This window comes from Vombatus ursinus, unplaced genomic scaffold (assembly GCF_900497805.2).
Source record: "Vombatus ursinus unplaced genomic scaffold, bare-nosed wombat genome assembly UNPS02009173.1, whole genome shotgun sequence".
NCBI classification, from domain to species: Eukaryota; Metazoa; Chordata; class Mammalia; order Diprotodontia; family Vombatidae; genus Vombatus; species Vombatus ursinus.
Genome location: NW_020948951.1, coordinates 11,630,045 through 11,644,265, shown reverse-complemented (window position 1 = coordinate 11,644,265; position 14,221 = coordinate 11,630,045). Strand labels below are relative to the sequence as shown.

Genomic DNA, 14,221 nt, shown 5'->3' with positions numbered 1-14,221 from the left:
TAAGATGAAGAACACCATACTCAGTAATCTTGAGAGGGGCCATTCAGTGGCTTAACAACAGCAGTATAGTTCCAAACAAATCAGAAAAACTCCCTCAATCTTAAAGGTTCTTTGAACATGGACAAATCAGGAACACCTTTATCTTCTCTATGTGGCTGCTCAACCTTCTTGAGATATGGCCTACAGACTTGACAGGAACTCTACAAAACTGACATTTGCCCCTGAAAAATTTTAGGCCATCTTCCTTTAGTCACTCCAACATTTTTATTCTTCCCAGAGTCAATGATGGTATCAAAATATGCTGATATTTTATTCATATATCCAACTACTTTCTCCATTAGTGTTTGGAAACTGACAGATTTCCCAGACATTCCTTGCAGCATAAGATCAAACTGGTTAACATCTAGCTGAGCATATGAAAGGAATCTCCTTGTCTTTTTCTGAAGTCAGGTAGTAGCCACTGTGGGAATCAGTACTGAGAACCACTGGCTGTCTGATGGATAACCCAGCACACCTAGAGCTCTCATGATGGCATACTGGTTGACTTGGCTCTTTATTCAAAGGCCAGCAGTCAATACACATTCATATTTTTCCATTCTTCAGTAGTAACACTAGAGGCAATTCATTTTGACTGTTGGATAATGATGTGGTGATGCCATTCACCAGCAAATTCTTGAGATGGTTTCTGAGATCATCCATCCCAGACAACAGACATTTCCCTGAATGGTACGAAATTGGTCAGTGAGCTTGAGCACATCCCACTCACACAGTAAGAACACGACCTCAGTGACTACCTCAATAATTACCTTTACTCTTCTGTTACAAGGAAATCTCCAAAGCCCAATTTCTCTGGAGCCTCTTCAGAGGAAGAGCTAGTGTCATTGTGTTCTTGTCTCTGCATGATTCAGCCCTCTTGCACAGGCCACATAGATAAACAAAGCACTGAAGGATTGGGACCCAACTTGCTGTTTGCAATCTTCTATTTATATCTGGAATATGTGGTGAGACTGCATGCACCAGCACCAGAGTGCCTATTACCTTGATGACATCAGTAGTTTCTTTGAGAAATTTTGAGGTTTCTTCAATGTATTCCAAGGATGTATGGTTTTGTCACTTAATCCTCCAAGAATAAACCATTCCAGAGACTGTAATTGAATTTTCTTCAAATGTCTCCTTAAAATGACTGGAACCTGATCATTCTTTGTGCTCCATTGTCCAGAATAATGATGTAGTCCACATGCTGCAGCTTCACTGTTGCTTCTGTATGAGGCCTGATGAGTGGACCCCAGATCCCTAACCTCTCTAGGGGGAGCTTCATATGTTCTAGAAGCACATTCTGAGAAGGAAAGTCATATTCATCTAAATCCCTGGGTGACTTAGAGTGTGAATATCTTTATTCACCCCCATCCCCAGTTAAATAAGTCACTCTCCAGAGAATCATAAAATGTTAGAACTTAAATCTAGTCTAGTTCAATCTTATAATCTTTTTTTTAATTTTTACATTACTTTCATTTCCCAATCTATCTTTTCTCCCCACCCCCATCTCTAGCAAAAAATAACAAAGAAGAAAGCAGTTCAGCAAAACTAACCAAATCAACAACCAAATCTGAAAATTCATACATAGATACATGACCACAGCTCCCCATCTCTGTAAAGAAGGGAGAATGGAAGATTCCCATATTTCCTCTTCAGAGATAAGTTTTGATCAGTATAATTATATGCCATCAATGGTTTTGTTTTTTGATTTGTTTTGTTTCATTTTTTCCATTTTGTATATTGTTTTGTTGGTTCTAGTTACTTCATTCTACTGGTTGTACGTTTTGATCTTCTTTGTCACCAAAGTAAGATAACATGGTCTGACTCTTTTTGCGCTGCTTACTCATGATCCCAGCCAATTACTTGAGTTTTAAACTCTTTGTTAAGGTAAGAGTCTGCTTCCAATGTGGAGAATGTACTGTCCCAAGCTTCAGGGGTTTATACAGCTGTTTTCAGAGATACTTCTAGGGACCTGTAAATTTTCAGTTCTTCCAAGGTGGTATGAAAAGGGGTGAGGTGTTTCCTCTCCACCACCACAACAAGCTCCCCTCCTCACCCCGGGACCACCCCTCAGAACTGTGGCCCAGATCCAAGCAGGAGCAAAGCAAGAGATTCCTGTGATCCCCCTCTGATCAGCCACTCGATTTCCCCTCAGTCTGTGGGCCAGAAGCTCAGGAGGCAGCCGTAGCCCCAGGCCGCGCTTAGGATTTGTGGCTGAGACCTAGCTTTTCTCTCTCAACACAGTCACCTACTTTTGCCACTGACCTTCTAAGTTGTCTTTGGCATTCATGGGTTGGGAAGTCTGGAAAACTGCCACAGCTGCCTGCGATTCAGTCCTCTGAGGCCTGCTCCAGGTTCTCTTCAGCCTGCATACCCACACTGCACTGTGCTTCTCTCCCAGCCCGGCGCAATATACCTTTCCAATCAACCATCCAGGTTGTCTTGGGCTGGAAATTTGTTTCACTCTGTCTTTTTGTGGGTTCTGCTGCTTTAGAATTTGTTTAGAGCCATTTTTTACAGGTATTTGGAGGGGTTTGGGGAAGAGCTCAAGCAAATCACTGCTTTCACTCCTCCTTCTTGGCTCTGCCCCCCTAATTACTTCATTCTATATCAGTTCATTCAAGTATTCTCACATCCCTCTGTATTCTTTATAATCATCATATTTAGCTGTAATATTCCAAAGCATTAATGTGTCTCAGTTTTATTCATCCTCAATCAATGGGTATCTACTTTGTTTTAAATTCTTTTCTACAATAAAGAACAACATTATGAATATTTTGGTGTATAGAGGATCTTTCTTTGGCCTCCTTGGGATATACCATTCTGAGTCAAAGGGCATGGACATTTCAGTCTCTTCTTAGCATTAATCCAAATTGTCTTTCAGAATGAGTGGATTGACTCACAGCTCTACCAACAGTATTAGTGCGCCTGGCTTCACAAAACAACCCCACAACATTACCTGTTCCTATCATTTACACCTTTAACAATTTTCATCCATGATTTTTAAAAAAATAAGTCATGTGGGGAAACAGTGAAATGGATTAGAAAAAGCGTTGGTCTTGGTCAGACTACCTGGTTCAAATTTTCACACTACTATTACTACTTTGGACAAGTTGCCTTTCTAGGCTTCAGTTTCCTCAACTGTAAAATAAGCATTTGCTAGAAAGTTGATAAGGTCCATTTCATCTATAAATCCATGATTCTAAAAGAACTATATATAAAAGTTGAACATGACTAGGAAATAACATAACCTGGTATGTGAGTAGTAGTGAGAATGAAGCATAACAGATAGGAAGGCCAAATGTTGTACTGATATCTAAGAGTAGATATGCAGAGATACATAGGTAAAGTTATATGTATGTATGTATATATATACATATCTGTATGTGGACATACATGCATGTACACATATTACATAAATATGCATATATATACCTGCATCATATATGTATGTGTATATTTGTCCTTACATATGCATATTATGCATGTGCATTGTGTATATTACACATATACATGTACATAATGCACATATGTATACAAACACACCTATTAAATCGGAGGAAGACATCCTAGCACTCTGGGTGCATTTTCTACAAAGGTGATTTGCACTCAGACATTGATAAACCTCTCATACAATAGTCCAATAGTCAATAAATATTTGTGTGCCTTCTATATGCCAGGCACTGTGCTAAGCACTGGGAATACAAATAAGAAAAAGACAGACAGTTCCTGCCCTCAAGGAGTTTACAGTCTAATTGGGGAAGATAATACATAAAAGGAAGGAGGAAAAGATATTCTGTGGGGGTGGTGTTTACAGAGTCAAAACCAAGCAGAGCAACCAGTGGGCAATGAAGAGTTTTCTGGAAATTCTGAGAAGCGCTCTATAGAAGGGAGCTTTCGGAGAAGGTTTTTGCTCTGCTCTGCAGCCCTCCAGAAAAGAAGCAACTGAGGGTAGTGTGGATGTGTTGGGTATTAAAGCTGAAGCCGTCTCCATGATGATGAAATCTCTGTAGATGAACTTGTTGTTGCTGTTTGTCCTTCTTCCTTCATTCTGGAAGAGGACCAATGACATCACAAAAGTGATGTCTTGGCTTAACAGTGAATTGGATTTAAGTGAGACAGAGCTGTGTAGTCATCAGCCTCACTCTCTCCTCCAGAATCATCAATATCCAGTGGCAAGACAAAAGTCAACAGCCCAGGATGCAGAAGGTGACCATGGCCTTTCTTAAATTAAGGTATTTCCAGGTCTCAGTTTGTCTGAGGCAACACCCATTCAATGACTAAAGGCTAGATAAGAAGTGAGACAAAAGATGCTGAGCTAAGCTTCTCCTGAGCTAAGCATGATATTGGCAGAAACCAAACAGAACAGCTATTAAGAGATGAAAGATGGAGCCACATGCTATGATATAAACACAGTCCCATTAAAGCAATAAAAGATGCTGATTACCAGTGGAAGACTAAGAAAAGAATCAGACCTCTGCTTGGAATAAACGGAAAGATGATCGTGAATAATGGACACAAGACAGCACCACTCACTTCTTGCTTCTTTTTTTCTGACAAGGACAATGATCATCAGATTGAGAGATGCAGGACAAAAATGACTAAAATAATAATAACCATAGCTAACATTTTAGTATCTACTATGTACAAGGCACTGTGTTAAGCACTTTATAATCATTATCTCATTTGATCCTTACAACACTGCGAGCTAGGTACTATTATTATTCACATTTTACAGAAGATAATTGAGGTAAATAGGTGTTAAGTGACTTGCCCAGGGTCATACAGCTAGAAAATGCCTGAGGCTGGATTTGGGGATTTTACTAACTTCAGGCCCACTGTATCACTTAGCTTTCTAAAAGTAGTTGAAACCTCTGATAAGCAAGGATCTAGTAAGACAATACCATATCACCCTCAAGATATCCAAGTCATAAAGACCCCAAAGTACATAATCCTGAATTGAAAAAATGGATAGGTATGAGTATGGTTGTCATGATGTTTTCTGTGATCTTTGGGCCTCTGTTGAGAATAGAAGCCATACTACAGAACTGAAAATGGACAAATGTTGTACCCAATTTCCAAACAAAAAATGAAGACAAATTCTTTAAACTAGAGGTCGGTGATCTTGACATTGATCTGTAGGAAAAATACTAGAAAGAGTCATTAAAGGGACAGTATGTGATGAATGCTTTCGCAACCCAGGGTCTCAAGTCCCCCAAACTCTGGGTTTACATAAACTAGTTTTAATCTTAATAGTAACCCCACGATATTATTTTTTTTTACTTATTAGGGCCACATTTGGAGTTTACTCTGGGAAATCTCAATATAATTTGTGTTTAGTTTTCCATAAATATGAGTAAATGGGATCCCAGCTACCAAACATTTGCCTAAGTCACAGACTTTATTCTGCCCCACAGAAAATACAGAAAATGAAAATGACTTGTAAGATCCCATAAACCAGTAGTGTCAAATTCAAATAGGAACAGGGGCTTAGATAAGGATCCCTTTGAGCCATATATTGACTAGAAAACCATATATTGATATTATCTGTGTTTTGTTTTAGTTTTATTGATTTTTTAATGTTTTTCCATTACATTTTAATCTAGTTCAGGCAGTACTCTAGGATGCTATGGGCCTAACACTGCCCAGAAGCCTCCTGTTTGATATCTCTGGCATACACAGATAAATAAAACACATAAAAGATGAACAATAACCCATAAAGAAACAATGCAATCCTCTTCTCTCTAGTGAACCTTTCTTCCCAACAGGGAAATTCTCTAGCCTCAATGCCACCTCCTTTCCACAAAGACTCAATCAGACTCCTGTGGTCATAGTGCCACCCTGTGGTTTGGAATCACCTCCAAAAGAAAATTAATTTAGGACTGATAGACCACATTCTGACAATTCAGGAAGTCCCTCTTTCACCTCACAAAGACCCAAATAGACATTCAGCCTTATGGTACAACTCTGAAGGGTTCAGTCTCCCCTGAAAGGGATACGTACACACAACACACTAGACAAGTAATTCACCTTCTAGTCAGAGTTATGCCATTTAAATAACTCACTCTAACAGTGTGTGCCAAGTCTAGGTCCTTTAATCTTCTACATGCTGGCTTTCATTCCCTTGTTACTGTTCCTCTCACTACCAGGGAACTCTATTCTCAACAAAAAGCATAATGCTCAGAAAGTTCCCCTAGTTGCAATGGAAACTCAAATCTTCAAACTCTAAAATTTGCTTTCAAGGAAATCCCAGATGTGGGCACTACCCAGGAAATTCCCACTACCATCTTGAGACTGTAGTCATGTATGTAATATTATCTAAAATATCTCTTATCAGGTTTGTGGGAAAGAGTTACCTTGCAAGGTTCTTTTTCCCCAAGACAGACATTAATAGCTGCTGGAGAGGAGAAATCTCAACCTCACCCCTGCCACTGCCCCCCTCATTTCCATCACCACCACCACTGTTACCACCATTGCTACCACCTCTTCTGCTCTCAGAATTTCCATGGAAATAAAGATAAAGATGAAAAAAGTTTGTTACCACCCTATTTTAGACTAGAATAAATGGGTAATTCCTTCCACTATCTGTCCACAAGAACACATCTTGAGAATAGATTGAATCAACCAAACTTATTACTCCAAGAGGTAAGCAGGTACCAATAGGACATATGTAAAGGGGCAGATATGTTCTGGCCCTAGTTACTGAGAGAAATAATAATTAATAAACAATAATTTGGGGAGATCCAGAGTTCCCCCTTTTTCTAGAGTACTCATTTCAAAGCTCAGTCTCTGCAGGTTGAACTAACTTTCTCCTCAATTGTGGTCAGACCTCACCCAACCTTACAAGAAATTTAATCGGCTTCTGCTTTCAGGAGCCAAGATGGTGGAGTAAGAGGTGAGTCTCTCTTACTCTCCCTTATTAACCCCTGAAAGCCCAGAAAATATCACCCCAGGAAAAACCCTGGAACAGCTGAACCAGAAGAAAGATGGGGTGCAGCAGTCCAGTAGCCCAGGTAGCTTGAGGGATTAACTGGAAAGGCCCCTCTTACACTGGGGGAAGGGGAGCAGTATAGAACGGGAGGCATCCCAGCAAGCTAGTGGAAAGTCCCACCTCAGCATACCAGGAGGAGATCCTGAAGCCCAGGTGGTAGAGCAGGCAAACACCAACACCTGGGCCCTGAGTGCCTCATTGAGTGCAGGGTAACCAGTAGAAACCAGCTCAGAAAACCACCAGGTGCCTTGCCATTCTACAGTAACCAGCTCTCCCAGTGCCTCAGCAAAACTAAGGGAAGCAGCGCTCCAAGTGGCCCCAGGTGGATAAACACCCTACAACATTCGTCTGAAAAGATCTGAAGAAAGCAAAAGGAAGGAAAGGCCTGGGTAAGCAGGAAATCTCCAGGAGCCATGCTACCCAATCCTACCCCTCGAGTTCCAGTATTGTTGTTTCCAGTCCAACAACAGGTAAGCTGCCAGAATCCTACAGCCTCCAACTGCCAACACTGGAGGCCCCAGCACACAAAGCCATCAACCAGGCCCTAGGCTCCCAACACAAGAAGCTTGAGTCAGTGCCCTCTGCTCCCCAGCAGGAGAGCCCAATCTCTTTAAAGGCCAGGAAATAAGCAAACACCATGAGCAAAAAGAAATGTACAATAGATTCTTATTATGGGAAGAGTGAAGATCAAGGCGGAAATTCTGAACAGGACAACATTGTCAACAAACCCACGTCTGGAACCTCAAAAGGGAATATGAACTGGTCTGAAGCCCAAAAAGTCTTCTTAGAAGAGCTCAAGAAGGATTTTAAAAGTCAAATGAGAGAAATAGAAGAAAAAATGGGAAAAGAAATGAGAGGTATGCAAGAGAGAGTCAATAGCTTGGAAAAGGAAGGACAAAAATTAACTGTAGAAAACAAGTCCTTAAAAAATATAATTGGCCAACTGGAAAAAAGTACACTGAAGAAAACAAATCCCTAAAAAATACAATTGGCCAAATGGGGAAGGAGGTACAAAATCTAATAGAAGAAAACAATTTGTTAAAAATTAGAATAGAGCAAATGGAAGCTAATGACTCTATGAAAGAGCAAGAATCAGTCAAACAAAAACAAAAGAATGAAAAAATAGATGAAAATGTAAAATCTCATTGGTAAAACAACTGACCTGGAAAATCGATCCAGGAGAGACAATTTAAAAATTATTGGTCTACCTGAAAATCATGATGAAAAAAAGAGCCTGGACAGTATCTTTCAGGAAATCATAAAGAAAAACTGCCCTGAGGTCCTAGAACCAGAGGGTGAAATAGCCATAGAAAGAATCCACCAATCACCTCCTGAAAGGGATCCCAAATTGAAAACACCAAGGAATATAGTAGCCAAATTCCAAAATTACCAGGTCAAAGAGAAAATACTGCAAGCAGCCAGAAGGAAACAACTTAAATATCATGGAACCACAGTCAGGATTACGCAGGGCCTTGCAGCTTCTACATTAAAAGGCTGTAGGTCATGGAATATGATATTCCATAAGGCAAAGGAGCTTGGATTACATAAAACCAAGGATCAACTACCCAGCAAAAATGAGCATGATCTTTCAGGGGAGGAGATGGATATTCAATGAAATAGGGGACTTCAATACCTTCCTGATAAAAAGACCAGAGCTCAACAGAAAATTTGATCTTCAAATACAAGACTCAAGAGAGACATAAAAAGGTAAATGGGACAGAAAGTAACAACATGTTATTAATAAGGACAAACTCTTTACATCCCTACAAGGGAAGATGACACTTGTAACTCTTGAGAACTGTATTGTTATTACACCATGTAAAAGGGATATACATAAAAGGAGTGAGTATAAATTGACTTTGATGTAATGATGAAAAAAATCTAATCAAGTAGGTTAAATAAGTCCAAGTAAGTGAGTTAATCTGATCTAACTAAGAAAACGTACTGAGAGAAAAGGAAAGGAGGAGGCAGACAAGGGTAAATTACATCACGGGAAAAGGCACAAAAACCTATTACAGCAGAGGGAAATAAGGGAAGGAGATGAGCATTGTTTGAACCTTACTCTCAGCAGATTTGGCTTAAAAAGAGAATAACATAATCAGTTAGGTATAGAAATCTAATTGCGCCCTATAGGCAGTAGGAGGGAAAAGGGGAAAGAAAAGGGAGAGGATTAATAGAAGGAAGGTGGGACTGAGGGAGGCAGTGGTCAAAAGCAAAACATTAGTGAGGAGGGAAAAGGAGAAAGGAGAAAGAAAAGCATAAACAGGGTGGCGGGGGAAGGATGAAGAGAAAGACACAGTTATCATAAATGTGAATGTGCTATATGAATATGATGGAATACTATTGTGCTATAAGAAATGATGAACAGGCAGACTTCAGGTAAACCTGGAAAGACTTGTATGGTTTGATGCTGAGCATCAAAGTGAGCAGAATCAGGAGAACATTGTACACAGTAACAGTCACATTAAGTGATGACTGACTTTGATAGACTTAACGCCTGTCAGCAATACAAGGATCGAAGACATCTCCTCATGATGGAAAATACTATCCATATCCAAAGAAAGAACTATGGAGTTTGAATGCAAATCAAAGCATACTATTTGCTATTTTTTTCTTCTGTTGTGTTTTGTCTCCTCTTTCTGGTGATTCCTCCTATTAATTCTAATTCTTACTTACAACATCACTAATGTGAAAATATGTTTAATAAGAATGTATATGTATAGCCTATGTTAGATTGCATGTTGTCTTGGGGAAGGAGATAGGGAAGAAGGGGGAGAAAAATTTAAAACTCAAAAGCTTGTGGAAGTGACTGTTGATAAATCAAAATAAATTAATAAAATGAAAAAAAAAGAAAAAAAGAAAGAAATTTAATCCAAGGTGAATTCCTGCCCATTGTGTTCCACTCAAGCAAGTTTGGGTAGAGGTAGATCCTTTGTCTAAATTGTCCAAGACTAGGGGTAGTCTGGGTGTAGAGATAGTCTCTTTGTCCAAGAGAGACATGATGTCACTCTCCCAGTCCCTCATTGGAGTGAGCCCACTTCTCTTCATAAAGTCCGCCCCTCATTAATTGTTAACCAATCAGAGTTGATTGCCACCCTCAGGAACCCTCACTCTTCTAAGGGCATATATACTGTGAGCCCACCACCATGATTCATCTTTGGTCCGAGAGAGATGGCCAAATGACCATTCTTTTTATCAATAAAATGCTAGCATTATTAATAAAATGATTAATTTTACCCAAAAATTATGTCTCTTGAACTTTTTTAAACATCACAACATGCTAATTTTAGGGTGGCATACCCTTGAAGAAAATACTGAGATACCAAAGAAAGAGGGGCTCAAACCATCTTGTTTATTAATAGGTTTTATTAGGATTAATTAGATTAATTTAGAGAGTATACTCATAAGAGATCAGTCATCCTGGGTGGCAGCAGGACAAAGTAACATCCCGCATCCCCAAACAAATCCTGAGCCAGGTCAGGCTCTTCCTAAAATGTGCCATGCAGACCTAAACACAATGTTCTAAAAGCTGTCTCTCCAGGGTACATATGTGTTGCCCCAAAGCTATTGTCCTAATCCAGTGTAAGGAACCTATGGTTTCTGAGTACCCCTGTCCTGTTACCTCTGGCACAGGGGCTCCCAGGAAAACAGAGAATGGCTCAGAAAGCATTTTTATTGGAATAGCTGTCCTTCACTAGGTGACACTGTCATTACTCCTCATCCATTTGTGTATGCCATATCATTTGCCATATCAACCTGGGGAATGTATAAGGCTGCATTAGACTTTCCTCAGTATCAGATATAACACAGGGAAATACAAGCCCAGACACATAATGAAAACCACTCCAGTAACCTGGTCCCTCCCGTTTCTGTTCTTTCACACACACAGAGGTTTCACCAGGCCTCCTAGATCTCAAGTCAACACATTCAGTTCTGTAATATTCCATTGAATTTAGGGGGGGGGGAAAGCCCAGACTTCCGGATCTGGCTGAGTCATGACTGGCTCACCAGATTATTAGCAGTAGCAGCCTCCTTCCAACTCAACAGGTCCAACAGCCACCTCAGATGACTGTGCTAATATCTGGACCAAACTTTCTTTGCTCACAACATAGTATTATTCTTTGCCATGGAGAAATATGGCACACTACAGATTCGATAGATTTGTGCAAGTACACAAAATTACAACAATTACAATCTGTGTCACATCTAGAGAAAATTTGTGGCATGCCTTTGTGAACTGCTCATCCAAGCCACTTGCTACCTCATTACTAGACTGTGTCAATTACCTCTTAATTTATTCCCTGGCTCCAGTTCATGTTACAAAAACCCTAATGACAATTAATCCTCAGAAGTTATTCTTTGCTATAGTCCCAAGCTGGAAATAACAGTAAGTCTTCATTGACCAGAGGACCATTATTATAAATATCTTACATTTCTATCATTCAGTTTACATAGCATGTTATTCACCATAGCCCTTCAGCCTCGTTTAATAGGAGGTAGCTCTCTTTCTTGTCAAATTCCAAAACTGAACTCTGCTTCTAATATGTATCCCAGAATCTATCCCTCCTTCCTAATGTGTCCACTCTTAAGACATCTAGGCTTGAAATCTCAGTCATCTTTGATTTCTCTTTCTTACTCACCCACTCCCCACATTAAATTAGTTGCCAACCTCTATAGATTCGATCTCTGGGTCTCTCATATCTGTCCCCTTCTCTCTGCTCACAGTGTCAACATCCTAGTTAAAGCCTGGTCATACGTGACCTAGACTATTGGACTATTGCGATAGCCTTTTAACTGGCCTTAGTCCTTCAAGGCTTTGTCTCCAATTCCTACATCACGTGCTAGGAAAATAATCTTTCAGATACACAGATCTAGCCATAATACCCTAACACTCCAAACTTTTAAGTGGCTCTTTATTGCTTAGAGAACAAAATAGAAAACCCTTAGCCTGGAATTCAAGAGTCTCCACAGCTAAGCTTCCATTTACCTTTCCAGCCTGATTTTACACATCTCTCCCTTCACATACTCTATGTTGAAGCCAAACTAGATTACTAGATCTTTTCCTGCACATTCTGGCCTGGAATGATCTCATCTCTGACTTCCCTGCCTACCATCTCCACCTGTTAAAACCCTTCCTTCAAGGCATAGCTAAGCATCACTTCCTTCATGAAGTTTTTCTTGATCTTGCAGTTTGAAGTGATGCCCGCATCCTCATCTTTCTGATTCTTACTTGTTTTCTCCCATCACGTTCTGCTTGGTATTACAATGATTTGTGTACATGTGTCATGCCCAACCCCACTCCACTAAACGCTAAGCCGGGGTGGGGAACCTCAAGTTCGTCCCTTTGAATCCAAACTTCACAAAACAAGTCCCTTTAATAAAAGTATTTATTTGGTGATACTTGGACTCAGTCAAAAGCCTGCACCCAAGGACCTGGAAGGCCTCATGTGGCCTTGAGAACACAGGTTCCCCATCCCTACAAAGTTTTTGAGGCCTGACTATGTACCTTTTCAACATTATATTGCCGGCAGCATTTAGGGTTAGGGTTAGGGTAAGGGTTAGGGTTACACACCACTGCAAAAATAAGCAACTCTGAAAGCTGTAAGAACCATCATCAATATTATGACTATTCATCTCTTATCCAAGAATATCAGTATATGAGACCATCCACTTTACCATGTTCTTGGGTAGTTTGTTATAGCTTATTTTCTCCTTCAGTAGTGGTTGGGGACTTTCTGCTGTTAGACTATCAGGTAGATGGGAGATTAGTCTAACAAGATGTTTCTAGATAATTGTGGTTCCCATTTCCCCCTCTTCCCCACATTTCCATGTTCCTACTGTTTCTTCCTGGAAATGAGAAATAGGGATTCCTATTTTCTCTCACCAGCCTCTACCTCATGGTATAAAAGCACAAAGCAAAACCAAAATATAATGCTTTTATTCAGAAGCAAGACAAGGGTAACTGAAGGACTGGCAGTCTCCAGACCTCCATGTTCCAGGCCTGAGGAAATTCTCGTCCATCAATTCTGGGGGGCTTCTGAGAGGTGTGTCTCAGGCATGGAAGGATGCTGCAGTGGCTCTGCCCTCAGCCACAGCCCGTCCTCAGCCCTGAGGATCACTTCTGGCTTCCTTCGGGCTGGGTGTTCATCAGGGAGGATTCTGAATCTCAGTAGAGTGAGGGCCAGCACAACCTTCATCTCATACATGGCAAAATTCTGGCCAATGCAATTCCTGTTCAAGGAGAGGGTCTGCCAATCCTCAGGCCTTGACCCCAGTCTTATTCTGTCTTCCAACCACCACACATGTGTATATGCACATGCACATGGACACACATACACATACACACACATACACACACACACACACACACACACAGAAGATGAGACCCCTACATCTCCTGGGCATAGGGCTTGGGGCCTGAGACTCAGTCTCTCTTGAGGGTTTGGAGATGACCACAATGACCCAGAAGGGTGAGGACATTTCCCCAGGACTTCAGAGAGGCAAATGGGAAAACATGTGCTATGGCCTTACCTGGGTCCAGCTGAGAAGGGCATAAATGCCAATGGTGACATCTTCTGGAAGTTGTCAAATTCAAAGCGGTATGGGTCATAGACCTGAGGGAGAAGGACAGATCTAAAATGGTGGAGATAGCCCAGGGCAATACCAAGCAGGCAGACTTTTATCAGGGAGGCAAGGAAACTACCTTTAAGGCAGCAGGCCATCCCCTGTGAGGAGATCAATATTGTAGTCTCTTGCCTTCCTGGCTCTGCTCCCTAGTAGAGACACATTTAGGCTTCTCCTATAGTCATCCTAGGCAATGGCTCAGCCCTTTGCCATGAGTATCCCTGACCCTTAGATCTATCCAGATAATATGAGGGGGATTGGAGTAGGTACCTCAGGATTAGACCACACAGATGGATTGTGGTGAGTTCCAAAAATGCTGACCAGACAAATGTTCCCTGTTAAGAAGGAAGAGATAGAGAGCCCAACATGGCCGGCAAATTCCATACATTCACTTGTCAAAGTTCCCCCTCAACCCCACTCCCCCCCCATCAACTTTCTAAATATTATTCCTTGGCCACTTCCTGAAGAAAACCTGACACCTGCTTTCTACCTTCTCCTACACTGTACCCACAGATGCATCCCCTGTCATGCCTCAACTTCTCCTTACTGTACCATGCACACCTGGGTAAA

The 14,221-nt window shown here is 40.9% G+C and overlaps 1 protein-coding gene across 3 annotated transcripts in view; it reads right to left on the bottom strand.

The window, feature by feature from the left end:
- Window positions 1–12,945: 12,945 nt before the first annotated feature.
- LOC114035152 (phylloquinone omega-hydroxylase CYP4F11-like) overlaps window positions 12,946–14,221 on the bottom strand; it is a 49,023-nt gene continuing 47,747 nt past the window's right edge. For all 3 annotated transcript variants that reach the window (XM_027851156.1, XM_027851157.1, XM_027851158.1), the window contains 3 exons: window positions 13,922–13,986; window positions 13,559–13,641; window positions 12,946–13,258 (listed from right to left, as the gene is read on the bottom strand). In XM_027851156.1, the coding sequence (XP_027706957.1) occupies window positions 13,048–13,258; window positions 13,559–13,641; window positions 13,922–13,986 (359 nt within the window). In that variant the 3' untranslated portion in view covers window positions 12,946–13,047. The remainder of the gene's footprint in view (window positions 13,259–13,558; window positions 13,642–13,921; window positions 13,987–14,221) is intronic.